This window comes from Pocillopora damicornis, chromosome 13 (genome assembly GCF_964200805.1).
Source record: "Pocillopora damicornis chromosome 13, jaPocDami1.2, whole genome shotgun sequence".
Taxonomy (NCBI): Eukaryota; Metazoa; Cnidaria; class Anthozoa; order Scleractinia; family Pocilloporidae; genus Pocillopora; species Pocillopora damicornis.
This window is the reverse complement of record NC_142682.1, coordinates 12,038,216-12,065,747: the sequence shown is the minus strand read 5'-3', so window position 1 is coordinate 12,065,747 and position 27,532 is coordinate 12,038,216. Positions and strand designations below refer to the sequence as shown.

The window sequence follows — 27,532 nt, the reverse complement described above, 5'->3', positions numbered from 1 at the left end:
TCCCCTTCCCCCGTGGGATCACTTCAAGGAATTTACTTGAGATTGTTTTCTAACTCCGTAGCGAAAACTAAAGCTGTAAATTCCAGCGAGTTATGTTACCCAGATAACGTCCACAACTTTGATTTGAGGTTGACCGGATCAGAAGGGATTCTAGAGAGTCCGTTGACCTACTACCCACCGGGTTTACTTTGTGAATGGCTCATCACTGTACCCGAGGGACAAAGCGTTGAACTCATCTTCGAGAGATTTCAGTTGGATCCTGGTTGCAGAGATTATGTGGAAGTTGGAGATGGAATGCCATTGTCTGGCACATCTTTGGGAAAATACTGTGGAACTACAATTCCCGAAAACGTTCGTTCCAGTCACCGTAATCGTTATATGTGGGTTGAGTTCTACTCTGCTACAGATTATGTGGGTAGAAAACCACACAGAGGATTCAAAGCCACCTTCAAGGCCGTATCAAGTTCAGGTTGTCTACCTTTGTTTTAAAAATTAGAGGTTGAATCTGTTGTAGCACGTCTCATGCACCGTCAACTCGAGTATTTTTCAACGCCACGTGGAAACGACCCTAGCTTCAGATAACTCTGCTTGTTTGACTTTTGTTTCTCTTTTTCTCTTTAGAGTCTCCTGCTTGGATGACACCCATTATTGTAACTGTCGCAGTGTTTTTTGCACTGATATTCCTTTACGTTTGCTTGGCTAAACTAATTAAAAGGCGAAACAGAGAGGCAGCGGAGAGGTTTCCAATGGCTATAGTATCACGCCGTACTCCGCCTGAACCTGTTGACACCACAACCCCTCAAGTAAGTCACGCTCTAGTTTCAACAAACGCAGATATACCACCCCCAGATTACCCATACCCGTTAGAATCGCCACCACCCTACCCTGGTAAGGAACAGATTTCACAGTTTCCACCTCCAGGACAGTCGTATCCATGGCAACAAAGTACACCGGCTGAAGAATCCGTTACCCATGAGAATTCGTGACGTTCCTATGACGATTTTAATCCTGTTTTGCGCTTATCAGATAAGTTGAAGCTCTAAAGTAAGATTAAGATTAAGCGTCAGCTGGGCAGAGAGACTTACCGGGCTCAGCTGTATAAAGGGCGGATAAAGCTATCCGACGGATAAATCGCCATCCAGCAGATAAGTGATAGCAAAACGTATGGCTAAATGAAATTTTCTTCTCCTCCTCTGTTCCTTAACTTCAAGTGGGACAGAGGGTTCTTACGGTAAACAAAGAGATTGTGACATTAGGCCATTCTTGTTGACTTAACTTGATTCAGTTGTGCTTTGACAACAGTTGTTGCTTACATAGTAGTATTAGTTTCAATCTGCTATAGAAGTAAAGAGAAACACAAGGGGCCGGTTATTTACACGAGGTCTGACCCAAACCGCTGTTTTACGCAATCAGAGGGCCGTAATCTTTGTGTGAGGGTTGTTTTTATTAAATAAATGCCCTTCATTGCTAGCTTTCGGCCCTCTTGACACTGTTCACAAACTGAATGTTCAGATAAAAGATTCAGCATAATTCAAGATAGTTTAGAACGCGGTTTTGTTAAACCTTGGCTAAACTTTATTGAAACTGAATAACCGGCCCGAAGAGTTGTAACCACCAGCTTCCTTCACTGTTTCGATACAAATATTCGGGTATAGCGAGTTCCTTAGTTGAAAAAGACATATTCTTAAACATAATAAAAACTAGCGATGAAAAGGGATGACGTTTCGACCTCTCCGATTTCCTTAATCAGGGTCTATTAGAATATGACAAGTTATGTTTACGAACAATTGTCGTGTAAATATAATACTACCATCCATCACTTTATTGATGTAAAGATATCAGATGCATGTCGTGCTCAAGCGACTGAGAAGTAAGAAGTTCCCAGAATCGTGTTTTCCCTACAAGGAACACTAAGAAGTCGGCAAACTCGGAAAGAAGACGACCTGTAGATCTCAATTGCAAGATGAACACAGAAATCAGCCCGGTTAAGACAAGTCGAAACTGAGATAAAGAACGCGATCAGATTGAAGGAAGAGAAACCGCTCTTTTTTTTTCATGCGTGATCTGTATGATACACTTTATTTTCGGATACACATGACAGCACTTAAATCAACGCATTGAAGATCACAAACGGAATCGGCGATCGCAGACCATCTCATAAAGGAGCATGACATGGAACCGGAAAACTGACATCGCGTGGAGTTTGAACGTTCTAAGAAATTTCCAAAACAAGCTTCAGTGTCTTACTTTTGAAATGCTTTTTGTCAAAGAACTGAAACCACTGCTAAACAAACAATGTGACTTAATCCGTGCGAAGTTATCATTTTAGACTATTCTTTAAACTTAAAGAGCCGGTTATTGAATGACACGAGGTCTAAGCCAAACGGCGGTCACGTTTTTTCGTAATCAGTGGGCCTTAAATATTCTCTAGAAGAGGGTTGTTTTCATTAAATAAATGCATTTCTTCTGCTAGCTTTTGGCCCTCTTGACACTACCTATGAAGAGACATGTTCACCTAAAAGAATCAGCTAAATTCAAGGTAGTTTAGATTGCGGTTTTGTCAACCAACGGCTGAACTTTGTTTAAATAACGGGCCCAAAGATTTCAATCTTTTGCAATCAATATACGATTTAACATATAGTTAAGCTTGTTACGCTCTTAATCGTTTTGAAACTATTTGATTTTTCTGCTAATTTTTTATAATTTTTGCATTTAACTTTGAATTTTCTTAAGTTTGACGAAAGAAAGGGGAAGACATGTTGTTGTAATTGAAAAAATGAAATGTGCAAAATACAGCTTCAATCTAACCTATAATCAAGAAATTGCCAAAACTCTCTCTTTGAAATACATTCACTTCCCTTTTGTGTTCGTTTTATGCGTTTGTTTGTTTGTTTGGTTTTTTTGTTTTTGTTTTTTGCAATATTTAAAGATCATGCGCCCATACCCAGTTTGTTTTTCCAGCTCGAGGAAACATTCCTGGGCTTTCATCTATTTTTAAATTCTTGTTTACCCGTTTCATACAGCACATGGCTAAATGATGAATGAGTTACCGGCATGTCTATTCCGGGGGTGAGGGTGGCACGATGCTGGACACTTTGAAACTTTGGCTCGCTGTCTAAAGTTACGATGTCGCCTCCTGTATTTGCTGTAAAGAAGCCTAGGGTCCGGTTTTTCAAAAACCAGTATGGTAAATTCATTAATTACTCTTGAGGTTTATCCAGAATTTTGTCTACAGTTTTGTTACAATTTGGCAATTTATATCTTTAAGAGAACAAAGTTTTTCTAGAAAATAGCGACATTAGTAATTGTATCAAGGCAATAGCGACATTTACCTCTTAGTATCATTAACAAACCATCCGAAGCCTCGGTGTTTCGAAATTAACAACCCTGGCTAATCCGCTAAGTTACAATGTCGTGCGTCTAAGTTATGTTGGATGAGTTCTTTTGTATCGATCTTACACTTTTACGCATATGTGACAATGTTGTATCGTTTGGTAGGGGCTGTAGTGAACCTGCTCCAAGCAAATTCTCGCTTTGAAAGATCTTGATACATCTCAACACAAAAAAGCAATGCAAACCTTAATTACTTTACCTCAAAAGTTGAAGTTCTCACTGTATCGAGCAATACGAGTTTGCTTCACGTGGATCGCAAAATGTGCTCTTCACCCCCAACCCCCAACCACCTATTCTCATTCTAAACTCCCTGCCCTAGATCCCCGGAATAGACATATCGATGAGTTGCTTGTAATCGGATCCTTGTGTTTGCGCAAAGATTTCTGGGATCGCCATGGGGCAAACATTGCAACTCGCTGGAACGAAATGTATGTGAAAGGTGTTTCGATGCCACGTTTTCTGGAGCTCTTCGCCTATTTACCATTTTTGGTGTTCTTTTCGTTTTGAATGCTGCCCAAGAATGCTACAATTGTCACTATAGGGGGGCTGAAAGTCCTTGGCTTTTCAAACATATTTTATCCAAGTTTACTACTCCTAAATTTAGAGTTCGCCGGCCGGTGGTGTTGTGGGGCGTCCATGGTCTAACCTTGCTTGCAGTACCGGAGAAATATATCACGCTAGATATCACTATATAGATATGGACGTAGAGTCACAACCGGGTCCAGAGATAGACAGGAGTTTCGGAGGAGTTAATAAGAACTACCCGATGTTAATGCGAACTAAGCCAGCGTCTTTGAAATGCTCTGAACTCTTGTCTCTCCGAAACAAAGCTTTCAAGCCATCTCCGGCCGTTCTATCTCAGTTCAAGTCACTCAGCATTCTGAAATACCGTGGGCAACACAGTGCTCGAATCTCACGATCCATCTCAACCAAGAAAATCCCGGTGATGCAAGGCCGCCGTTTCATCAAGGCTGAAGGTCGGAAAGTGGATCGGAGTAACTTAATTAACATTCCGCGTGTCAACACAACCGACAAAACATCCACCTCTAAATCAAAGGGTTTCGCTGTCCCAAAACGTTTGTTTACGAACATTTGTGGTTTGTCGAAAACAAAAAGTCGTGTACGAGCACCTGTGGCGCTTGAGGCTGACCTGAGATCTCAGGATATTGATGTGTGTATTGTCAGTGAAACTCATCTTTCCACTAATATGCCGGACGCCGTGGTGAATATCCCAAATTACAATGTGTTCAGGCGGGACAGAGGTTGGGCAGACTTGGACAAAAGGAAAAAAGGGGGTGTTGCGGTCTATGTGAGAGACAGTCTTAAAGTCTTGGATGTCTATCGGTCCAATTTATATGAATTTATTGCTTTAACAGTGCAGTTGCCGTCCGATCACATTATGCTAATTTGCGGCCTGTATAATCCTCCCAAGCATAGCTACCGGGATCTCGACTTAATTAATTATATAATATCTTTTGTGGACCTTGTGTTGAACAAACACCCAGAAGCGGCTATTGTCTGTGGTGGCGATGTAAATCGTTTGGATATGCAAGAATTTAAGGCTTTGTCTGGCTGGGATTTCGTGGTTGATTTTCCCACGCGGGGTAACGCGTGCTTGGATAACTGTATGACCAACCGAGCGGATCTGTTCGGTCAAGCATATTCCATACATATGCTTATTAAGACAGACCATGAAGGCTTTGTTTTACCGGCGGGATTAAAGCTTAAACCTATGCGCCGCAAAGTTCTTGTGCGGGACTGTAGGGAACATCGGAAACAGTCATTTTATATGGCACTCGCTGCGCTGGACTGGAGTGACGTCCTCAATGAGGTGGACATAAACAAGGCGGTCGAGGTGCTTGAGGTAAAGATTCGTGCAGTGATGAATAAGTTTATGCCGCAAAAAATCTGTACGCATGTCATCGCGTGACCCAGTTTGGATGTCCCCATTAGTCAAGTGTATGCTGAGGACTAAGTCCCATATATCTTGAAAGAATAAGGAACGCCTGTCTTTATTTAATAAGCGCATTTCTGAGCTGATAACCGAGAACAGAAGAAAACTGGCTGCCATTGGTAGCGGTGAGTGGTGGAAGGGCGTGGACGCCCTATCGCAGCGTCGCAGGTCATCGTTGATAAATTTGGACAAGAACTCTCTAGTTCGTCTGAACGACTACTTCGCCAACCTGTGCTATGATGACACTTACGTTAGACCTAGTGATATGGATATCCCGGACAGTGTAAAGCCCCCGAAAATATCTGAGCGGTGTGTCTGGAATACCTTAGTTCATGTAAAGAAAACCGCAACGGGACCAGACGACCTCCCGTACTGGATCTGGAAAGACTGTGCTGAGCTACTCACACCAATCGTCACTCACGTTTGGAATCTGTCGCTGTCTACTCATACATGGCCAGACTCCTGGAAAAGGGCAAATGTTAATCCTCTCCCCAAAGTGAACATGCCTATAGAGGACTCAGACTACCGTGGTATTAATGTTACTCCCGTTATTGCCCGGTTGTTTGAGAAGGTCGTGTATCGTACACAAGCACAGTCAGTCATTGAGAGCAACCTGAGCCACACCCAATTTGCATATAGACAGGCGGGTAGTTGCACAAATGCCTTGCTCGCTATCCAGCACCAGACATACAAGTATTTAGATAGTAGTGACTATAGCGCAGTGCGAATTTTTACCATGGACTTCAGTAAGGCTTTCGATTTTGTGAACCATGCTATTTTGTCTGCCAAACTGAAACAGCTACCTCTAAATCCGTACATTATCAATTGGTATCATAGTTTCCTCTATGCAAGACAACAACGTGTTGTTAGTTATAATTTTTTAGGACAGTGGAAACTTGTCAATAGAGGAACCACACAAGGTAGTGTAAGCGGACCGTATCTTTTTAATATATTTTTGAACGATTTGGAGATTTTTTTTAATGGTTGCCCTGTGCTTTTTAAATATGCCGATGATTCCACTATTCTTTCGCCTATCACTAGGAATAGTGACCCGTCTGCCGACTTAGTAGGACAGTTCTTAACATGGTGTAAAGACAATAGAATGGTCTGCAACCCTTGCAAATGTAAAGAGCTGGTTGTTAGAAAGAAAAATCATAATGTACTCTACTCTCCAATTAATAATATTCCCCAATGTAATAGCTTCGTTTTACTAGGAGTAACTTTACAGAGTGATGGAAAATTTGATGAGCATGTAAGAACTAAGCTTGTCAAAGCAAACAAGTGTTTACACGTCCTACGAACATTGAGAAAGGAACATTACTCTCAGGCAGAGATTGATCATCTTTTTATATCGATTGTTTTGGCTAATTTTAGCTATGCACTTTCAGTCTATGGGGCATCTGAGTCCGATCTTACGGTTGTACAAAATTTTTTAGACCGATGTCATAAACGCGGTTTTATCTCATTTCCAGTTTTTATCAAGAACCTTTTAAACAAACAAGACAGAAACATTTTGAAGAAACTAAAATCAACGGATTGCCACCCCCTGAAAGATATCATTCCTGTCCAAAAGACATATCTACACAATCTCAGGAAAAAAGGCTGCGCGCGCCCGAAAATTAATACACAGCGCTTTATGAACACATTTGTAAATAGGTTGATATTTAAGCTCCATTTATTGTAATGATATACTTTTTAATTCATAATATGTATGTAGATTTCTGTAGTTTTTTCAATTCATTGTAACATAAGATATGTAGTTTTATCTTATGATGGAATAAAGACCAAGACCTCACGATTCTCAGCACAAAGTAGTTTGTCGGAACTTTCTCGGATTATGGCGGCTAAAACACTCAAAAAATCCGTATCGATGAAAGATAGTGAGGTTCAAACTTTTCTAAAAGGGGAAAAAGAACCAATATACAAAAAGAAAAACCGCAAGATACGTATGAGAGAATGAAAATCGACAACTGGAAGATTTGCCGCTGGCTGACTTTGGCCGTTTACCTGAAAGACTTCTTCTGTCGGTAAGGACAGAGTCAATAAATGAGAATTTTGTAAATTGAAAATTACGAACATTGTTCTTTTTATAATCAGTATTCAACACATTTTTCCATCTTAAGAGTTAGCGCCAACGCACTCTACGATTCTTATTTAGAGATTGTCGTTTTATTTATTTTCATTCATTAATGAAGTCGGCTTTCTTATCAGTAAAGGGCTATTGTGTTTATATGATAAACAAAATAATACATGGTTGCTTGTAGATATAGAATTTCTCTTCTCGTGTTCAACTCGACATCTCTCTCGTTCGCTGCGCTCACTCGTGCGCTATCGAGTTAAACACTCGAAGATAAATTTGATATCTACGCGCGCCCATGCATCATTTTCTATTTATCAGCAATGGATTTAGGTGATGTTGATACAAGGGAAGCGTAAGTTTTTGTTTCAACAACCAAGAAATATTTAGTAAAATCTAGCGATTAACTTTTCTCCATGCGCAAGGTTTATTGCGAAATTGACATCGCGTAATGGTCTCGAAATTTAGAAATATTAGCAAATTAAAGCCTTTACAATATCGATGATGTGCTCTCCTGTATGATTATGGAGATAGGCAAAGACTTGCTAGAGGCATATTTAGTCGGCTTAAAAAATATCTGTTGTTCTTCGGTTTGTTTGTAGCTTTTACAAACATCTACGTGGCTAGACTCTCCCTTGCACACCTACAGAGATGTCGTCAACCAGTTCACTGAACAAACTTAACCAATTAAACACCACCCAACAATCAAATTTACAGCTTAAATATTATTCTGTTTCAGGAGCCACTTTCTTAGACTCAACTGCCTATAAGAATGAAAGATTCAACGGGGAGTCAGTTCTCGATAAAAGAACCCTCTTCAAACCAAAAGAGACATTCCAGTACATGTTCTACACAACGTGTCACCCTCCGCTGCCCTTTGAACCACTGTTCACAGTTGTTGAGACACGATTCCATAAACTTCGTGGCTTTAGATAAGATGATAGATAGAAAAACTTGAACTAAATGAAGTTACAGAGCAAGAAACATCGTGGCCGGCTATAAGTAACAGCGTGATTTTCTAGAACCGCTGCGAATCTGACTGACTTTAAATTTATGTGGCATTAAATTCTAGAGGCGGAATGAAAGATATCAAACTGTCACCGGAAAGAGGGGTTGGGCTAAGTGGAAGCTGCATATTTCCCGCTTTGTTGATCACTTGTTTTATAGTTGTTTCAGAGCGCTTTAGAATGATCAGTTCAAGAATGGTTCGCATTCATCTCGTCATTGGATGTTTTAATGTGCTGTGTTTCGGACAAGACATTCCTCAAGGTAACTATCCTCGGTGGTCCAGGTCATGTCAACTTTCGCGTCGAACCGAAACCGCCAATTTCTTTCCTTTCGCCTGATTATTTGCTTCTGAGTCTCCTGGATCATGATCAAACGATATCCGAACCGTATTAAATACTAGATCTGATCAAAATGTATCGACCTCTGTTCGGTTCGTTTTCTCTCATAGTATTGGAGATTTGCAAATAGTTACTACACTGATTAAAGGACCACAAAGACTACAACCTTTCTCTAAGCAACGGAGGGAAAAACTTTCAAATCACGGGCTTCTCCAAGTTGCTTTGATATGTCTTAGAACCGTAGGCTTAAAAAAGTACAGTTTCACTAACATAGCGAGTAGATCTCTATACCAACGGGTGTAGAAGTGGGTAAGAAAGAAACAATACTTCAAAGTGTACCGTGCCGGAAACTGTAAAGTTTGTTCGGAAGGTGAGGGTTGCCGATTCGATGGCTTGGTAACATACTTTGTTAGTTTTTCTTCAAAAATTCCTTTTTAATTCTTTTTGCTTTTTTCTTTTTTTTTTTTTTTTTTCTGCCAAACGATATAATGAACTAGACTTTTAAAACATATTACGCGATGGTGCGATTTCGTGTAATAGCCTTAGGCCTCCAACCGCGTAAGATGGCGAACACACAATTCGGAGAAAATCAATCTGTAAACGTTGACTTTGTTCAATTTTACTTGTTGGCACTTACCGACTCTTATAACTAATCACGGAGAAACAATTTCCGACGTAACGATAACTGGCCAGGGTATCCAAAACTTCAAAAACGGGCTTGCACTCACTTTCATCAACAAACATCCAAATTTAGTCAAATAGGAGCCGGACAAGGTCAAATTACAGCCACCTAAAATTTCTATACCTGAGGCCTAAAAAGGAAGTGGCGAGGGTCTTTAAGACATTTTTTTGTGATTCAAAATTTTCCTTTTAATATGATCGTTTTCTTCGCCTCTTCCAGTGTCAGAGAGTGAGTCACTGATAAAATGGTGTCTCAAATGAATATATCAAATCTGCGAGGGTCAGGAAACAGGAAATCATCGATCGCCTGGGATTTTCTCCGACATGTAAAGCTGAAAATGAAAATCAATACAATACAATATTTATTTGCCATATACGACATTTACACATGGAAAAAAAAATGAAGAAAATTGATGACAGAAAATAAATGGCGAGAAAACCTGAAAGAAACCACGAGGCTTATAACAAGTCAGGTTTTCTCACTTAAAATAACTAATCTTATATTAGAATTACAATATGGACTTATGGTAATTAACTTTGACCGCGCACACGTACACACACACACGTACGCACCTTTGGCAACTTGTGAGGACTGTGTTTACACACACCGCTTGCGGGGACCCCTCCTTCTGCTGGCAGTATCAAAATAAAAACTACGATGTTTGATAGCTTGTTTGCCTTACTCTTTATACACTTGATTAGAATTGAGGAAATTCCAATTTTTTTGTGGGGACTTCCTTATGGGGACCTGTCCATTACTCAACTTTGCCTACTTGTGGGTACTACTTTTAATATAAGACTTGTGAGGACATACTTACCTAACTTGTGGGGTCTCTGTTTCCACACCCCTCTTATGAGGACCGCCTCTCCTTTTGCTGGAGAAGGCGAAGAAGTTTTGCTGAAGGTCTGGTACTTTCCTGCAGCGGAAGAAAACCCTCGTGATTAAATACTAATAATGAAGGCCCGTTAGCGTAATCGCCTTTGCAGTCGTTGTTTGGTCTTGCAATGGGAGAGAGACTGCACTGCGTGGCGAGACTAAACAACGGCTGCGACGGAGACTACCGCAAGTGTGACACCAATGGAGTTTAGTGTTGCTTAAAACTATTCAGACACCAGTGACAATAGACCAGAAAAACACCTGTGTCTAAATTCATTTCAGATAAATTGAATGGGTCTTTTTTGCTCTTTATTGAAAGAAATTTTTGTCGGAATCTTTTGAAGTTAATACTTTTTCTCTTTTTACAAAAATGAAAATGTCAGTCACTTAGTGTCCCACCTGAGCTTATCCATCCAAAGAAATAACTTTGCATGCATAGCATGCCTACAATGAAGGATGACTGCGACTTAAGGAAGCCCAACTGAAAAAATCTCAAAAGTGACTCTTCAATTTGGGATAAAATACTCTTTGCAGGAAAGACCTAATCTTTATCTTTCAAATTCGAAACTCAAACCTGCGGGTATCTTTCTGTGAAGAAGGCAAGAGACAGTTGATATAACTCGAATCCTCTAATGTTTACAACAAAAGTCCAACTGTCACGCTTTCAATAACACCAACTCGACAGTAATGATTTTAGGAAAAGGGCACAAAAATATTTATTGTAAAAGCTTTCTGAATTCGGCTTCTTTGATTAAGAGATGGCTTTTCAGTTTGGTGTATGAAAAACTCATGATATTGGCCAACTGGAGGAAAGGCAATACTTGACAAATACAAGTTGAGCACTACAATAGGTACCATTTTGGTAACACACCCTTTTTTTTTTAACGTCTAATTTGGGGGCTGAGGTTGAACGTTCTTTTTTATGCAATTTGAGTCTGAAAACTTTCTTAAGATGTTCTGAAAGTTTTATTATTACGGACTAAATTCGACCACAATATGAGTTGTTCTTCAGTTTATCGTACAACAGTAAAAACCGCATTCTTAAGTATTTGAGTTTATTGTCCTGTTTGACCACAGTTTAACATTTCTTTTGCCCTTATTTATTCTTCTCTTATTCTTCATTAAAAAAAAGATAAAAAAGATGAGCAAAATGAAAAAGTTCTCAACTGACTCTCAGCCTGGGTATGTTCTGAGAATGTTTTAAAAATTTGGGCTAATCTCAGCCTAAACGTTCCTATTAAAAAAGGTTCTTATAGAAGAAAAAAAAGGATCTAGTACTTGGAACTTAATTAACATTGGCTTCCATCCTACACGTAGCATATATATAAGCCAGACTGGTAAGCCCTCCTCATAATCTTGGAACTTCAGGTGGCTTTTCACAAAAAAAGAAGGCAAGAGAAGTTTGAAGTTAATGGAACTGTAACACTTTAATATAATTTTAAGCAGCGATTTCTTTTTAACTGTCACAGGAGAGTTATCAGCCAGAGCCACTCACGAGTGAGTAGAGCAGATATTCTGCATCCCATGTTGCAGACATCTTTTTAGTGAGATTGGCCATAAAATTGTATGCTAATGGCTACAAAAATTTAACTTAAGACGTAGTTTGGTTGCACAACCCTCTGATGTTGGTTTCACAATGCTTGATCAATAACAGTTCAATTCAACCACTGTAGTTATAAATTTTTTTGTTAAAATCATTATGCAAAACTCTCTCATTGGTTTTGCTTACACTCCAGAAATGAAGCACTCTTAGTTAGTGTATATTAAAATCCACCTCTGGAATTATCAATGATCAAGTGTAAGAGACTTAAAAACGGTAAAAATTCTGGATATAACCCTGAGCTCATAATTTCATAGGAGCTTTTTGTTGTAAAGAAGATATTGACCAATTAAAAACTAGTTAGGCCTACAAATGGATGGCAAATTGCTTCTAATATTTTGCAAAATACATATAACAATACTGCATTGTATATATTTATAACTTAACAAGGCCGGATCAGTGGTTACAAGCTACAATGCAATACTGGCTGAAACTACACCCTTTAACCAAACAGTAATGATATGGATAAAAAAAAATTCTGTTTAGTCATATTAAGAATATTGGCGGGTATGTAAGGTCTACAGAGCTTACTATCAGGATGTATAGATTTGAGAATTTGGTAGCTTATATTGAGGTTGGGTACTTTAATATAGGCTTATATCCAAATGTTCAGGGTGTGTTTTTTATAACAGTATAACCCAAACATTTGCAGAAGCCTTAGATCCTGGCGGATTATACAATTCACTAAAACTGTAAGCGCAGGAGTATTTATAAGAAGTCTTGGTAGGGCTCACCTTCGGTAACAGTGATTACATGATGAGAATCTACAGAAACTTTTTAAAATGATTGATAAAATAAAGGGAAGCTCTATTACTTTTGAAGAAAATTTGAGGCAACTGGAACATACTATTTGCCCTTGAATCAGGAGACCCACACAAACTTTGACTATTAGTAATATTTTTAAATATTGGGAAATGCAAAGCAAAACACTCCTTAACTATCATAATGTTAGCAATTATGTCCAACATCATAACGAATATACTAATTATCTCAGTTGTATTTTGTTGTCCTGGCAGCTCTTGGGGTGAAATTTTAGCAAGGTAACAGGGTAGTCATTACGGGCGGGGGACCAGGGAGTTTCCTCAGCGAATATGAAGTTGACCACTGGCCACTTTCATAGAGGATAGAATAAAAATAGAACCAAAAAGGAAATCCCTAGCTGCTTAATTTCCTGCCTTCTTTCTGTAGTTACCCAGAAACTTGAGATCTTTGTGACAGCCCTGAGATTGGAAGAGTTTGGCAAAACAGTAGGTTACCCTGCACAGGATTAGTTATACTTTGAGATAACAAAAACAGAACGATTCTATTAGTTATACTTAGGGGCAAGAACCTGCTTTTTCTTGTCAATCTGATTTTTCAAAAAGTATTAAACAGCATGCCGGTCCTTAAGTTGTTTGTATTTTAAAAGCAAGTGTTGCACTAAATGCACCATTTGCTTTTAAAATACAATTCTAAAAGTTTAGTTTTCTTAATAACGTCATTGTTTGACAAAGTTAAATATGTGATGCCAAACCCTTTCAATTGGTTATATCTTAATACTCCAATCAAGAGCTAAATAAAGCACTCTTAGTTTGTGTAATACTGAAATCTACCTCCATAGTTATCAATGACTGAATTTGAGAAAGTCGAAATAATGTAAAAATTCTGGACACAACCCTAAAATCCTATTTTTAAGATAGCTTATTTTTAAATTTTGTCCAATTATAAAATTTTGAGTTGGAATTACAAGTGGATAACATATTGATTCTAAGACTTTAAAAGTTTTGATGTCAATACTACAGTTTATATCATTTTATACTTGACAAAGCCAATTTAATGGAGGATTGGTGGCTTACACTTTGGGTGGGGTATTTTGGGATTGGCCTATATCCAAAAATTTATGGTAGAATATAACATATTCTATTTGTCGTTGAATCACAGGGTATCCACGCAAACTATGACGGTAAGTTTTTTTTTAAATATTGGAGATGTTTGGAAACAGCAAAATACCCCTTAATTATCATGAATTACTGTTTTTTGTTGTCCTTGCAGCTATTGAGGTTGAATTTTAGCAAGGTATTAAGGGTTGTCATTAAGGGTGGGGACTTTAGCGGCAAGAACCCTCTTTCTCCAATGTCAATATGATTCTTAACAAAATATTTAACAGCATGCCAGTCCCTACCATCTAATGCACCATTTGCTTTTAAAATACAGTTCTTACAGTCCAATTTTCCCGTAAAGCGTCTTTCTCTGACAAATGAACTAGGGTGCTTAAAAAACTGCCTCCTTCTCTTCTTCTGTACATAAAACATGGGCATCTTACTCTGTAAAGAAAATCAAAATAAGCACAACAAGTAAGCTTTCAGCTAAAACTTACTCCTCTTATAATTACAACATTTTCTCTACTTACCCTTTGACTTTGACATTCCCCGGTCCACATTTTCCATGTCCATGTGACTGTTGCGTTTTTCGGGGGGGGGGGGGAGGGGGGAAGGGGGAGGGTTAATTTCTTTGCAAGTAGTCCCCGTAAGTAACTGTGTATTAGCATGTCGCCACAAGAATGGAAAGTAGTCCCCATAAGTAGTTGTGTGTTAGCATGTCACCATAAGTACGGCAAGTAGTCCACATTAGTAGCTATTTAGAGCTTTTCCCTTTAAAGTGCCTATGACACGAAATTTTGAAATTTTTTATTTTGCATCTTCTGGTTGATAGCTGTATTTAAAATTAGAGATCATTAACCATAGCGCTTAGCGGGTTCTCCTTGACCAATTTTTTGGTCCATTGGAAGTACGATTTGGCGGCCAAAAAGTGTCGCCACTAAGCGAGCGGCCAAAATCATGTTATATAGCTGTGACGTAGAAAACTGTGAAGACGCGTAAGCAATTATGGTGGAGAAAGGAGAAATATCATAGAGAGGACGAACATAGTGCGTGGCTGGAGCGCCCAATGATGTTCGCTACAAGAATAATACACATAAACCGGGCAATTATATACACGACTTTCCAAATGACGTAGCTGTATGGCCAAAATGGACGCTTTCGATCGTCGACATCGAGGAGATTCTACTCTTTAATGTCGTCGGCCTTATTCTCCGTACCGGCTTCGAAGACGCCTGTTGCGAACACATACCACAAATAAGGGTAACATAACCGATGAATTCAGCTAAAACGAATGGCCCTGTTTCCACACTATACACGATTGTTCAACATTCTTTCCGGCTGACATTTCGCAAATGAAAAATGGTGAGCTCCTTCTTGATGTTTATTTCACGCGCTTGAGATGTACTCACACTTTTTGTCTTTCCACATGACTACATTTGCGCTTTTCTTATCGTATGAATATCACACCAATTGTAGCTTCCATCGTATTTTGATAAAAGATTTACATCAATTGTAATGAAGTTCAAGCTCTTTCCTGAGCTGACCGATATCCTGTTGCGTGAACAGTGTGCAACCTCTGACGGATAATGGCATAAAAACAAGCTTAAAGGGGCCGTGTATTCTCCTAACCTAGGTTTCCGAAAATCCATCTCACGAGCTATCAATTCCCCCCTACCCTCAAGAAACCAAAAGTAGCAATATTAGCAATTTCATTGGGATAAAAGCACCGCAACGATATAAATAAGGAAACACAAATTTTATTGAATTAGATAGTAACGAATTCAAGTGCCGTATATGAAAGTCGATGCGTACGAAATATTCATTAATAATACTGATGTTCGTTATTTCCTTTGTGCGGAATGGGTCATATGGCAATGCTGCACTTAAACTAAATAAGGTTTTTTTCTATCAAAATGCCTATATGAGATTAACTTGAATCAGATGACTATAAACTCACTCGTTTTCCTTTTGGTTTGACCGGCTCGACGACCGTGACCATGGCTTCTGCCTTTGCAATCTATGGGAGAAGGAGCAACTTGCAGTAGAACTGCTCGATTACTCTTCGGTGGAAAATCATCGTGCCTCGTGATACAACTGATTATTTCTTCAAAAGTTAGCTTTTGGTTTACCAAGGGAATTTCTCTACAGCAACGAAACACTAGAGCACTGACCGAGAGGAACCTAATAATATTGGTCATAAAACGGATGTAAAACAGTCGTTGCCGCATTTAAAAAATTTGCCTCTGCTTCACGCCCGTGACAAAAAGAATGACATGTTTCTTTATACATGGAGATCATATTATTGATTTCTTTTCACAGCGTGGATTGGCGCCATGGCCATGGGTTCTAATTTTTTTTTGGTCTTATATCAAGTGCATTGTGTGATCGTCTTGGATGCCGTGTTGTGTCCTTTGCTGGTGCGTTACTATCCGTCCCAGGGTTGTTCCTAACCTCCTTCATACAAGAAGCTCATAAATGTATGTGACCTACGGACTTGTATGGGGAGTGGGTTCTAGTTTCTCTTATGTGTCGTCTATCGTTGTCCTGGGTGAATACTTTAATAGAAGGCGCTTGCCAATGGGATTGCATCATGTGGAGATGGCGTAGGCTCTCTTGTTACCGGGCCGGTCATAAATTACCTACTGGCATCTGTCGGATGGAAACACTCACTAACAATGCTATTGCAACAGAAACGAACAGAGCTATCCACAAAACACAAGCGCAGCAAACTAGACATTCAGTAACGGGAATTTTTGTTCTAATCTTGACCTAAACAATGCAAGCGGGAAACCGCCTTTGTCAGTCTTCGTATAAATCTTCGTTTGATGCAGCGCGTTTCTCCTTCTTAGGGCTGAACCGTACTCGCAACTTTCATTTCTTCTCTATAACTTGAGTACGATGTATTACAACTCTCTGTAGAGCTTACTTAAGGTAGGTAGACATCGCTATCGGTCGTTATTTCAAAATTATTTCAGCGCTGACTTATACAAAATTGCAAGAGATGTGAAAGGTATTTTGGTGTAGACTGAGAGTTTTCACAGTTTTCTACATCATCAGCCGCTAATTCGTTACCAGTCCACGGGACACTTTTAAGACAAAAGCACTTTAGGGCCCGAAAAAAACCGAGTTTTAAGTCTAGGACTATTCTTCAATCGGAATTGGTTTGTACATATGATAAGCTAAATATTTACGCAAAAAAATTCGTGTCATAAGCTCTTTAAGAATGGCAAGTAATTCCCATAACTAGTTGTTTTAGAAATGTCCCCATAAGTATGGCTGGTAGTCCCCATAAGTAATTGTTTGAGCATGCATATCCCCTTATGCACGGGAATCTACGAACGCGTGGCTGCCACTTTGAAAAAGTGACCGATGTACCTTGGGACGAGGTTGGCAGCTAAGCATGAAACGGTCTAGGATCACTTCCTAGTGTAGTTCAACTTGGTAAGCGACCGATCTTTCTTCTCTCTTTTTTAACATAGTTAGCACCTTAAACGTGTTTGTAAAGAACAAAAAAATGTGTAGTTTATGGCTCTCAAGAACAATATAGACAGAAGAACAAGAGAAACTAGTTATGAAATTGAAACCACCTACAATCTTGTACTCACCATTTCAGTCATTTTCCGCCAGTGTTTTCCTTGTGAACTTTCTTGTTTCACCTTGACCGACTGTAAGAAGAAGCTTGCTCACTTTGGAAATTTCAACTGCAGATTCGTGAAGACAGTAGAAGTCTCCATGCACTTGGATTTCATGATCAAGGTGTCTTGCTTAGTCGGTATACCTCTGTTCCTTTGAGAGAGACTACTTGGGAAATGGTCGCCATATACTTTCTGAGTTTGGTACTGGCTATCTCTGTAAGGTTTGACAGAGGTAGGCCGCCTTCCATAGCAAATTTGACTGTCTATTTGACCTAGCAACTATTAAATGGATTTTCATCTGGAATACCCACGGCTTTCCTTGTCTTGTTGAGGAGGTCGATGCTGTTTTCCACCTCAGGTGTCAAAATTACTGTTACAGTCCTGCCCCACTTACTACGAATCTCAACTATGTCTGATCTGTTTTAAAAATATGATAATTAAAACATAAATTACGTTTACTCAAACAATATTTTACAAACTCAAATTATAGAAATTCCCCCCAAGGTATTAAAATATAAATCAAAGTGCTCTGTGAGCAAACTCGTGAATTGACACATGATTTTTGAGATTATGTTTAATGTTATCTGGTTTAGGGAATTTTGTGGTTGATTGTCATCTAGAGTACGAGCAGTAGTTCAGTGTTCGCTAATGTAGCAAAGAAACAAAGTAACGTTGGGACAAGAAGGCATTACAATTGAAATGATCATGCTATTACATTTAACAAGGTGGATGATGTAATGTGTTTTAAACGTCTATCATTTTTGTTTCTGGTTCAAAAGAAAAGGTTGGAAGTAAATGTGGGTGAAAAGTGAAATTTACTGTCTTTCGTTGTAAATATTAGAAAGTCAAGGCAATACTGTCTTAATGAAAACATTAACGATTCCCTCTTTATCAAATGAGACAAACGGGAACGAGTTTTGAGTGATATAACTAAGCCAAGCCTGCCACCGTCATTTTAGGAAAGCACACTCCGACATCCGTCAGAAGGAGGTCATCTCGGGTAGATTTCCGATTACGAAATCCGAGCTCGCCCGATGTTGTCTTCGTGATGAAGGCCCTACACGTGCTTCGTTTTCGCTCATGACTTCGTATTAGGCGTAAGATAGTGCTTTTTTTTTGTTGCTTACCTTCATTACAGACTCCACAAAATTTTTGCGATGCCTCCTTTTCACGGATGACCGATTACAACTACAACATAGTAACACCTCCACGAAATCTGTCAAAAGGAGGATTTTAAAACACCGGAAATGGAGAGGAAAGATAAATGATACGGTCGATTGACTCCCAGACAATTGAATGGTCCAAACTAGCAAAGGCGGGAAATTTGTCATCATGCGAGATATCAAAGTATCTGTTTGCTCACTCAATTCGTATTCAGCGTTCGGCCGTATTCCAATCGATAATTTCGCTTTCTGAACAAAATTTCCAATTCTATGATGGCACGTAAATTAACTTGTCAAGAAGTGAGTTCATTGTTTGAGAGAAAGTTGTCTGAAAGGTGAGGTCTCTCCTGAAGTCTACTATGAAAAAGAATTCGCGCAGGATGAAAAAAAAGAAAGTAGACTATAAAAGGCTGCCAGTATCTCAGAAGAAAAATCCTTTCACTGGACGTGTAGGGGAAAGAGGAAACAACATGAAAAGGGGGTATAACGTCAGCTTAAACGATATAGAACGCCAGCCTGCCAAACAGCCGAAACTCGCACACATCAAGAATGCCAACTCAAGCGCTGAGGCTCAAATAAACATAAACCCATAAAAAAATTCAAACGCCAATCAAACTGTAAAGGCAAGCACCCCTTACACACCAAACACGACCACATGCATCACCAACACCGCAAACGCAAACACCATCTCCTCCATTAACACAACCTCGAGCACGACCAGCACTGCAAACACATGCATCATCCTTACAGTAAACGCGACAACGAACACAAACCTGGCCCAGCAAAATAAAAAAGATGGTGAAGTAGAATTTGTAAAGACCTCTCACAGAAGCGCCTCAAAGGCCGGTAAATTCCATCTCTCGGAACAGGACATTAGCACCACTTCAACTGGAGACTGGCTCACCGACCACTCAGTTTGTTCTGAGGGAACAGTTCCCTCACGCAAGAGGATTGGAAAATACAACTTTGGGGCCTATTTTTAATTTTTCTGTTCAAAAAGGCCAATTTTCATAAATCCTGAATACTGGCAGCCATCATTGGGTGTTGGTATCTACTGTAGGATGCTACACTCCTTCTGTAGTTTATCTGTACGACAGCCTGTTTTCGGGAAGAATTGCAGCCCTCGTGCAGAAACAGATTGCATCAATTATATACGACGAAGGAACCAGTTTTAAGGTCATTGTACCAAATGTGCAACACCAGAACAATTCCGACTACTGTGGAGTTTATGCTATTGCTTTTCTGGTTTCGCTACTACATGGCCTCAATCCTTCTAATCTGACATTTGATAGGAAGCTGATAAGACAACATCTTTTAAAGAGCCTGGAGAGTGGATCATTCGACCTCTTTCCCCTCTCTAAAGTACCCGAGTGTCGAGACAGGAGGCCACTTTTTGTTCAAGAGGTCTCGGTAATGTGCGAGTGTAGAATGCCGAGGGAAGAGTCAGACTCGAAGTCTCCTTCTCGTTGTGTGAAATTTTGTAGCTGCAAGGAGTTTTTTCGCAGGAAATGCATTTCAACAATTATTTTGGAAGATTCAAGTGCAAACTGGCGTTGTCCAAACTGCGAAAGAGCCCTTAAGCTGGAAGAGAAAAATAACCATTAATTTAACATGTAGTATTAAAAACTGATTCTCAGAACTTCCCATTAATTGTTTATTAAGATAATCGTCGAAGTGAAATATATATGTGTAGTAATTTTTTATCTATGTAGAAGTCAGCTAAAAGAATTTTTCAAATGTATTCATGAGAAACTGTTTCTTATAGATCTTTCCCTAAGTACGCTCTTGCGTTTAGAATTGAAAATCCTCATCTAAATATTGTAAAAAATATTATCGTAGAATATTTTCAATGATGATCATGGCACAACGCAGATAGAGAAAATATAATAGGTGAGACAAATCACGGATTATCCTTGTCGACAAAAGTAATATCGCCTGCTTTATTATATTCAAACTTAATCTCCGTCCAATCGAGGTAATGTACAATTTTTTTTATCAATTACCATATTAAAGTAAATGGTTTGAACCCAGGAGTATCAGTAGTTTGTGTAGTGTGATCGTCCGGGTGAGTGTAGTTCTGAGAAGAACTGTTGTTGGTGACTGGCGATCGAATGCGAACACTCACCCGGACGATCACACTACACAAACTAATTACCATATTAGAAATAACAATATATCGTAACTGCGTTTAATTTATTTCATCAGAAATCCAGAAAATTTCCGGTGTTTTAAAATCTCCTTTTGACAGATTTCGTGAAGATGTCATTACGTTGTAGTTGTGATCGGGCATCCGTGAAAAGTAGGCGTCAAATGTATTTTGTGGAATCTGTCATATAGGTTAGCAACGGAAAAAAATGCAAATATCTTAACGCTAATACAAAGTCATGAGCGAAAACGAAGTAAGTGTTCCTTTCTACTCTAATTTGCGGCTCTAAAATGCGAAATAGGGCCTTCATGAAAACATCGGGCGAGCTCGGATTTCGTCATAAGATATCTACCCGAGATGACCTCTGGTGTTGTAACATCCTCCTTTTGATAGATTTCGTGGAGGTGTTACTATGTTGTAGTTGTAATCGGCCATCCGTGAAAAGGAGGCATCGCAAAAATTTATTGGTGTCTGTAATATAGGTAAGCAACGGAAAAAAAATGCAAATATCTTAAGGCTAATACGAAGTCATGAGCGAAAACGAAGCACGTGTTCGTTTCTACTCTGTTTTGCGGGTCTAATATGCTAAATAGGGCCTTCATCACGAAGACAACATCGGGCGAGCTCGGATTTCGTAATCGGAAATCTACCCGAGATGACCTCCTTCTGACGGATGTCGGAGTGTGCTTTCCGTCATTTTAGATCTCCGCCTGGGTAGATTTAAGTCACGTGCTAGGCAACGTATAATCAATAACAAGATAGAATTTCATTTCAGGCCTATTTATCAATTTTGTGGTGTGTAATTTTCGCATTTTAGTACGTTGTATATATGTTGAATCTTCAAATTGTCTTGAAACTTACAAGAAATTTGTTCTTTAAAAATTCACTGAAAATCGGTAGCTAAAATTGTTTGTCTAAGTGTTATTTGATTTTCGTGTTAACTTGTTATTTAGTCAGTCGCCGGCATCTTTTGTTGCTTCACACAGGAAAAACACATGCGACGAAACGTAATGATCAATTTTGTCCTCAATCTCGCGCTATAACAGAAAAAGCTTTTGAACATCTGTAAACTCCTAGCGCTTCGCAGTAAGTGATATTTTCAATGAATCTTCGGATTGTTTTCAAGTTCAAGGATTGTAAATTACAATTTTATGAAAACCGAAGGTTGTTGTTATTTCAGTGTGAATCCTTGAATGCTTGCCAGTCGCTGGCGCCGCTTGTTGAAACTAAAACGAAAAAAAAACTCTTTTAAGATTATCATTGGCTTCTTTTTCACCCCACCACTATTCTTAGCAACAAAGGTCGCCATTTCGTCTGTTTATTGCTCGCCAAAAACTATCAAATGTACTCAAAAGCCTAAAATCTAAAAAAAGTTTACAGGAATCGACCAATCGAGCGAGCGAGCGAGCGAGCGAGCGAATGCTATTCCCCACATCGTACCTATAACTCGCTCTTGCGCATGCGCGCAATTCACGAGTTAAAAATGAAACAGAAATATTTTCTTTTTAATGGCCCAAAAAGGCATTGTTAGCATCAGAAAAACACGTCATTATGCTGAACTTTTTGAAGACTTCATAAAATGTTCTCACTGTCTTTGCTGTAATTGGGATATCATGACATCAGGATGTGCAATGTGTTACCCAGTCAGGGTTGATGAAAATACCAAGGAGAAGGGGGCAAGGCTAAAAAGAATGACTTTCCGGATTTAATTTAGAAATTAGAAAGCTAAAATAGGCAAAAAAAAAATAAAGAACCAAAAAAAAAGGAAAAACCAAAAAAGTACCGATGCAACAGCATGAGACTCTTTAATATTATAGTACATTTTTGCAATCATAATATTATCATTCCACAGATTTAGCCACCAGTTAGATCTACCCTTCCTGGTTTCATTTTTGTTGTCAGGCAATGTTTTTGGTCAGTCAGTTTGAGTGTCTTAAAGAAGCTCAATTCCAGAATTTTCATGACATTTTCCTTGATAACTGGAGACTTTGTTGAAGTAGGAGATGAAAATACGACTTAATTAGGGTTTGGACTAAGATAGGGCAAGCATGCTATGTTATAAGCATGTTTAAAAGTATTATTATCATAATAATCATTATTACCTGACACAGAATGAAGGACTTTTTCAGGTGCATTGCTCTGCGATGCATTATTCCACCGTTGTAAGAAGAAGGAACTGGAGATGTAGATTTCTTTCCCCTTTGAATTCAAGAGGAAAAATAGTGAGTTATGCTGAAAGTCTTGTTTATGGCAAGACTGGAACAAATAAAAAAAGCTTAATTACTGTAACTTGAAACTTCTAAGTTAGGAAAGCATTATAAATATATATGCCCCAGTGGGAAAAAAAGAAGTTGATGAGAGATTCCTAGGCCCAGTTGTTTAAAGGCCAATAAGCATTAACCCAAGGTCAAATTTTTATCCAAGCTTCTTTATTCCTTCTTTCAAAAGCCTTTTTTGGATAATCTTCTCTTTTCTTTTCATAGCATCCAATTTTTAAATTGGAGACAAAAAGAATTGTATTGAATTTTCATTTAAAGCTTTCAGATCTGGAACCAGATTTCACACTAAGCCTGGATTATCTAAACCTAGCTTTGAACAACTCAACCCGAAAAAGGATTTGGAAACCCCCCCCCCCCCCCTTACAGAAATTCTTTGCAATAAGGGAGCATGATCAGTTCAGTATACAAAAGTGTAAGTAAGTGAGAGTAGAACATGACCTGTCTATGGAAATTTGACTGAAGCAGTTATACAAAATGGCAACGTTGGTTGAGCAAGGACAACTACTGTGGAACTGAATGGCCAGATTAAGAGATGATCATATTGTTCGAGATACGGGCCAGACAAAAATCACTCCAAATTAAAACAATCCAACCAGTCAATAAAATAAATCTGAGTAGTTTAGGATTGATCACTAATTGTGTTATTGTACTAGTTAGATGTTTCTTTCCAGTTTGTATCTCCCTTACAATGCCATTTCGTAAAATGATACTCTCTGATAGACCTGTGTGGCAAGTGGTCGCTTATTTCAGCATAACAAGTTCCTTTTCCTTCAAAATATGTCAGGTAATTGCTTTATATGTGGCTATCAATATAAATTTAGTGACTACCTTTAAATTAAGCCAAATTGAAAGGCAGAGATTCTAATTATTCGATTGCTTTGTAATTCGCTTCATCGTTTACCCAGCATTCCTTATCACACAACCCAAGTTTCCACTCGTGAAATTGCTGTAAGGAGTCTGCAGATATTTAGTTATTCTGATTCATGGAGGAAACATCCTTAGTTGTTATGATAGTTATCTGGAATTGTTCATCAACATCAGCCATGTTGTTGCTCTCGTTCATATTTTGTTCTTTGTTGCGTTGCACCTTACTCTCAGCTTTGCCATCTTTTACTGGCATCTTACCTTCATTAACTACATGGTTAAGAAAAAGGAATGTAACAGTTTTTTTCTTGTTTTGTGATAATCATTATTTCTTAGTAGAGCCAAACTTCATTTAATAACTTCAACTCTTCTATGTCAAAACCACCATCTTTTGACGCATTAGCTCCTGGGAGTTTTGTCTGAGAATGTCTTTCGAAGCTATTCAAACCGTTTCTTTTAGTCACTTTGAGGGTCTGAAGAGCGAAATTGTCCAAAACACCGTTTATAGATACTGTTCTTTCAGATGCAAATCATAAGCTTGCGCAGTTTGGTTATTGGGCACAAAAAGCAGTCTTACACCTTTTGTTTTTCCTCCTCCCCTTTTCTTACACTTTTCTTACACCACTGTTTTACTTTTAGCCGTGGTAGTAATAGTTCATTGTTTTTATGATTTTTAAGGCTTTTGTTTGGTTGCAACTTACCTTTGACGTTGGAAGAGAATGTATAATGATATTTATGAAGACATTTGAAATGGCAAAAGCCACTTGCAAAAAACTCAGTGGGGATTTAATATTGGAAAACTATTTCTGTAACATCAAAAAATATCTCTCATTTTCCAAAGAGCCCTAAGAATTGATGGGCTCAGAGTGTAAGGGACATCTGCAGTTTATATAATAGAGGGTGTTTGTATGTACATACCAGTTTCTAAGGAGTTTGTAAATAGACAGTCATTGATCTGATTCAGGGAGTAAATCTCTTCAGAATTTGTTGTTACATCTATGTGGAAACTTTCATCATTGTCAGGACTGCTGTTGCCCTTGTTCATATTTTCTTCTTTTTTATGTTGCACCTTACTGTCCCATTCTTTAGTCCATCTGCCTTGCTCTCATTACCTATGTGGTTAAGAAAAAGAAATGTGTAGAGTTTTGCTAACTTGTGTGAAACCAGGAATGAATAATTGGAGCCATCATCATAATCATTGTCGTCATCATTTGAAGTATTATTAAAAAAATAACTTTTAGATTGTTTTGACCAAGGATGGTATGAGTTGTCATGATATCTAGACAGATTGTATGGTATTTTCAATATTCATGTTAAGAGAGATTAATATACGTAATCATAACAGGACTGAAACGGTTTGCATTTGAGTAAATCTAATTCTGGAATGGAGAATTAAATGTTATAATTTTTTATCCTAAGGGCTATGAATGTTCCCCTAAAAAAACAAAACAAAACAAAACAAAACAAGAAAAAAAAAAACGAAATTATCTTTAGAAGAGATGGGGCAAATACCCTGATAGCTCATGGGGTCCGTTACACTGAAACACAAGCAAAGAAAAGAGTTGCTGCAGTTCTGTTAAGTATGACACAAGTCTCCCAAAACAAGTTATTAATGGTTAGGTTGCAATACCTTTTAGCTTTCGCCAGGGAAGATCTCTTCATGGTCACAGTGTAGACCTTCACCGTTCTGAAGTCCACAAAGGGCAAGGCACACTTTGTCTTCACCGTTAATCTTTCTCATTTGCTTTATTTAATGGATTATCGTTTTTTAGTCTTCCAATTCCAGCAGAGAATGTTGCATCAAGGCTAGAAAATCCACAAAAATCAAAGTTATAATTGGAAAAGAGCAGTCTCAATTTGTTCCTTGTAAAAGTGTAGTGTAAGGTTTGATAACTTAGTTTCAGTTCTCCCTTTGGTTGTGTGGCGCAGACCAAGCCCATCTAAAATTACACAACTACTTTATTTACAATGAAACTTAAATGCAACTCATGATAAAGCCAAACTAGACCCTGTGAGCAGGGTAACTGGGATACCTGGATGGCACTGGATCCTTGGAATCAAGTGTAGTGATACTACGGGTGTCGGACTAGTATACTGAATTAGTGCGCTCAAGTCTGGCCAAGGGCATACGCCTATTTCACAACATAGGCATGCTATGCGTGCAAGAGTTCCTTTTTTGTAGGGTGGGTGGATTACTTGAAACATTGTGAGTGATGTCTACATTCTTACAAAAGGAGAGAAGAATATTAATGTGGGAAAGAACGAAAATGTCGAATTACCTCACTCACAGGTATTTTGTGGGAGATTATGTGTGTTTTGCGAATAAATGTAACCAAAAATAAACTGTATTGGTGCCACGGATACCTGTTAGTACAAAATGCAGACAGCAGACTGCAGACCGGATACAAAATATAGACTGCAGACCGGATACAAAATATAGACTGCAGACCGGATACAAAATATAGACTGCAGACTGCAGAGTGGGTACAAAATGCAGACTAAGAATCTGAAGAGTTTTTACGTCTGGTATATGATAACATGTCATCTTACAGCTTACCGAGCGTCACGCAATCGCTGTTTTGCAATCCGCCTTCACGATTATTTGCACTATTATGGAATATTCCTGGCCCATTTCTTGATGAAAATCGATCGCAATATTATTTCAAGCCTTCAATATAGTCTTCTTACTTTGCGCGCGAGTTGGTTGGTGTGATATCTGGACAGATTTTATCAACGTAATTAAAGTAGATGATGTGAACAGTGATGGTAAAGCAAGCTTAAGAAAATACACCTATTTCAAAACATAGGCATGCTATGCAACGGATACACAGGGTATGAGTAAGTTTTATTGATTTTTCGAGAAAAATGTTTATATTTCGAAATATGTATCGTTGTAAATCGACCATACTTCGTTCCCTGTACTATTCCTTATAGCGTGCAGTTCCTCTCGTAACTTAACACCGAGTCACACAACGCGTGACGTGTTCATGAATTAATCGTTGGCTTTTTCTCGAGACGTGAGCTTGGGCCGCTTGTGACAAGACAATTGCGTAAACAATATTTAACATAACAACATTATACACAAAAAAACACAGGGTTTTGGATCACGTATTTATTAAAAAAAGAATATCCATACAACTACAATGAAAACAAACATAAGATTCACCTTTCTGATCGTGAAATTTATACCATTCGTACTGTTATCGTAGCTACGTTCCTTGCCATCAAGTGAATCCAACATGTCGTCTTTCTTCACAAGCAGTTTGCATCCCATATAGTTATGTTCTTCAGTAGTTGAACAGCGTTTAGGCTTTAATGGCTTTCAAGCATTCGCGACTCAATCCGTTTCAAAATTACCGCTCAATAACATCTTTCAGTGTGGATTAGCCGCGATGAATACGACTTGTATATGCGTCTGTAAGTATTTTGCGCGTTTGCGCTATAATGCTCCAGGAGATCGCAATCCAATTACGTTGAAATTCAAAACAACTGACCAAAGAGTTTCATGAGCAAAATCTCGTGTTCGTCATGTGACCCGGCCCTGTCTGTGCATGACAACGTCAATCATTGTTAAGATAACACGCGTGATCAGCATGTGAACACCTCATTGGGTCACAGTTAGTTGTCATGGTGTCGAGGGATAACACGCGTGATCAGT

At 38.7% G+C, this 27,532-nt stretch overlaps 3 protein-coding genes across 7 annotated transcripts in view; 2 read left to right on the top strand and 1 right to left on the bottom strand.

Moving 5' to 3' along the window:
- Positions 1 to 1,717, top strand: part of LOC113665757 (bone morphogenetic protein 1-like) — a 22,454-nt gene extending 20,737 nt beyond the window's left edge. For all 5 annotated transcript variants that reach the window (XM_089191896.1, XM_089191895.1, XM_089191892.1 and 2 more), the window contains exons 7-8: positions 62 to 469; positions 622 to 1,717. In XM_089191896.1, the coding sequence (XP_089048022.1) occupies positions 62 to 469; positions 622 to 986 (773 nt within the window). In that variant the 3' untranslated portion in view covers positions 987 to 1,717. The remainder of the gene's footprint in view (positions 1 to 61; positions 470 to 621) is intronic.
- Positions 1,718 to 8,400: 6,683 nt separating this feature from the next.
- The window catches only part of LOC149035513 (discoidin domain-containing receptor tyrosine kinase B-like), a 47,765-nt gene continuing 28,633 nt past the window's right edge, over positions 8,401 to 27,532 (top strand). The window contains exon 1 of the mRNA XM_089191933.1: positions 8,401 to 8,693. Within this exon, the coding sequence (XP_089048059.1) occupies positions 8,504 to 8,693 (190 nt within the window). The 5' untranslated portion in view covers positions 8,401 to 8,503. The remainder of the gene's footprint in view (positions 8,694 to 27,532) is intronic.
- On the bottom strand, positions 13,850 to 17,538 carry LOC149035515 (uncharacterized). The gene is made up of 2 exons (XM_089191942.1): positions 17,393 to 17,538; positions 13,850 to 14,231 (listed from the first exon to the last, which is right to left on the bottom strand). The coding sequence occupies exons 1-2, from the start codon at positions 17,402 to 17,404 to the stop codon at positions 13,935 to 13,937; spliced, it is 309 nt and encodes a 102-aa protein (XP_089048068.1). The 5' UTR covers positions 17,405 to 17,538; the 3' UTR covers positions 13,850 to 13,934.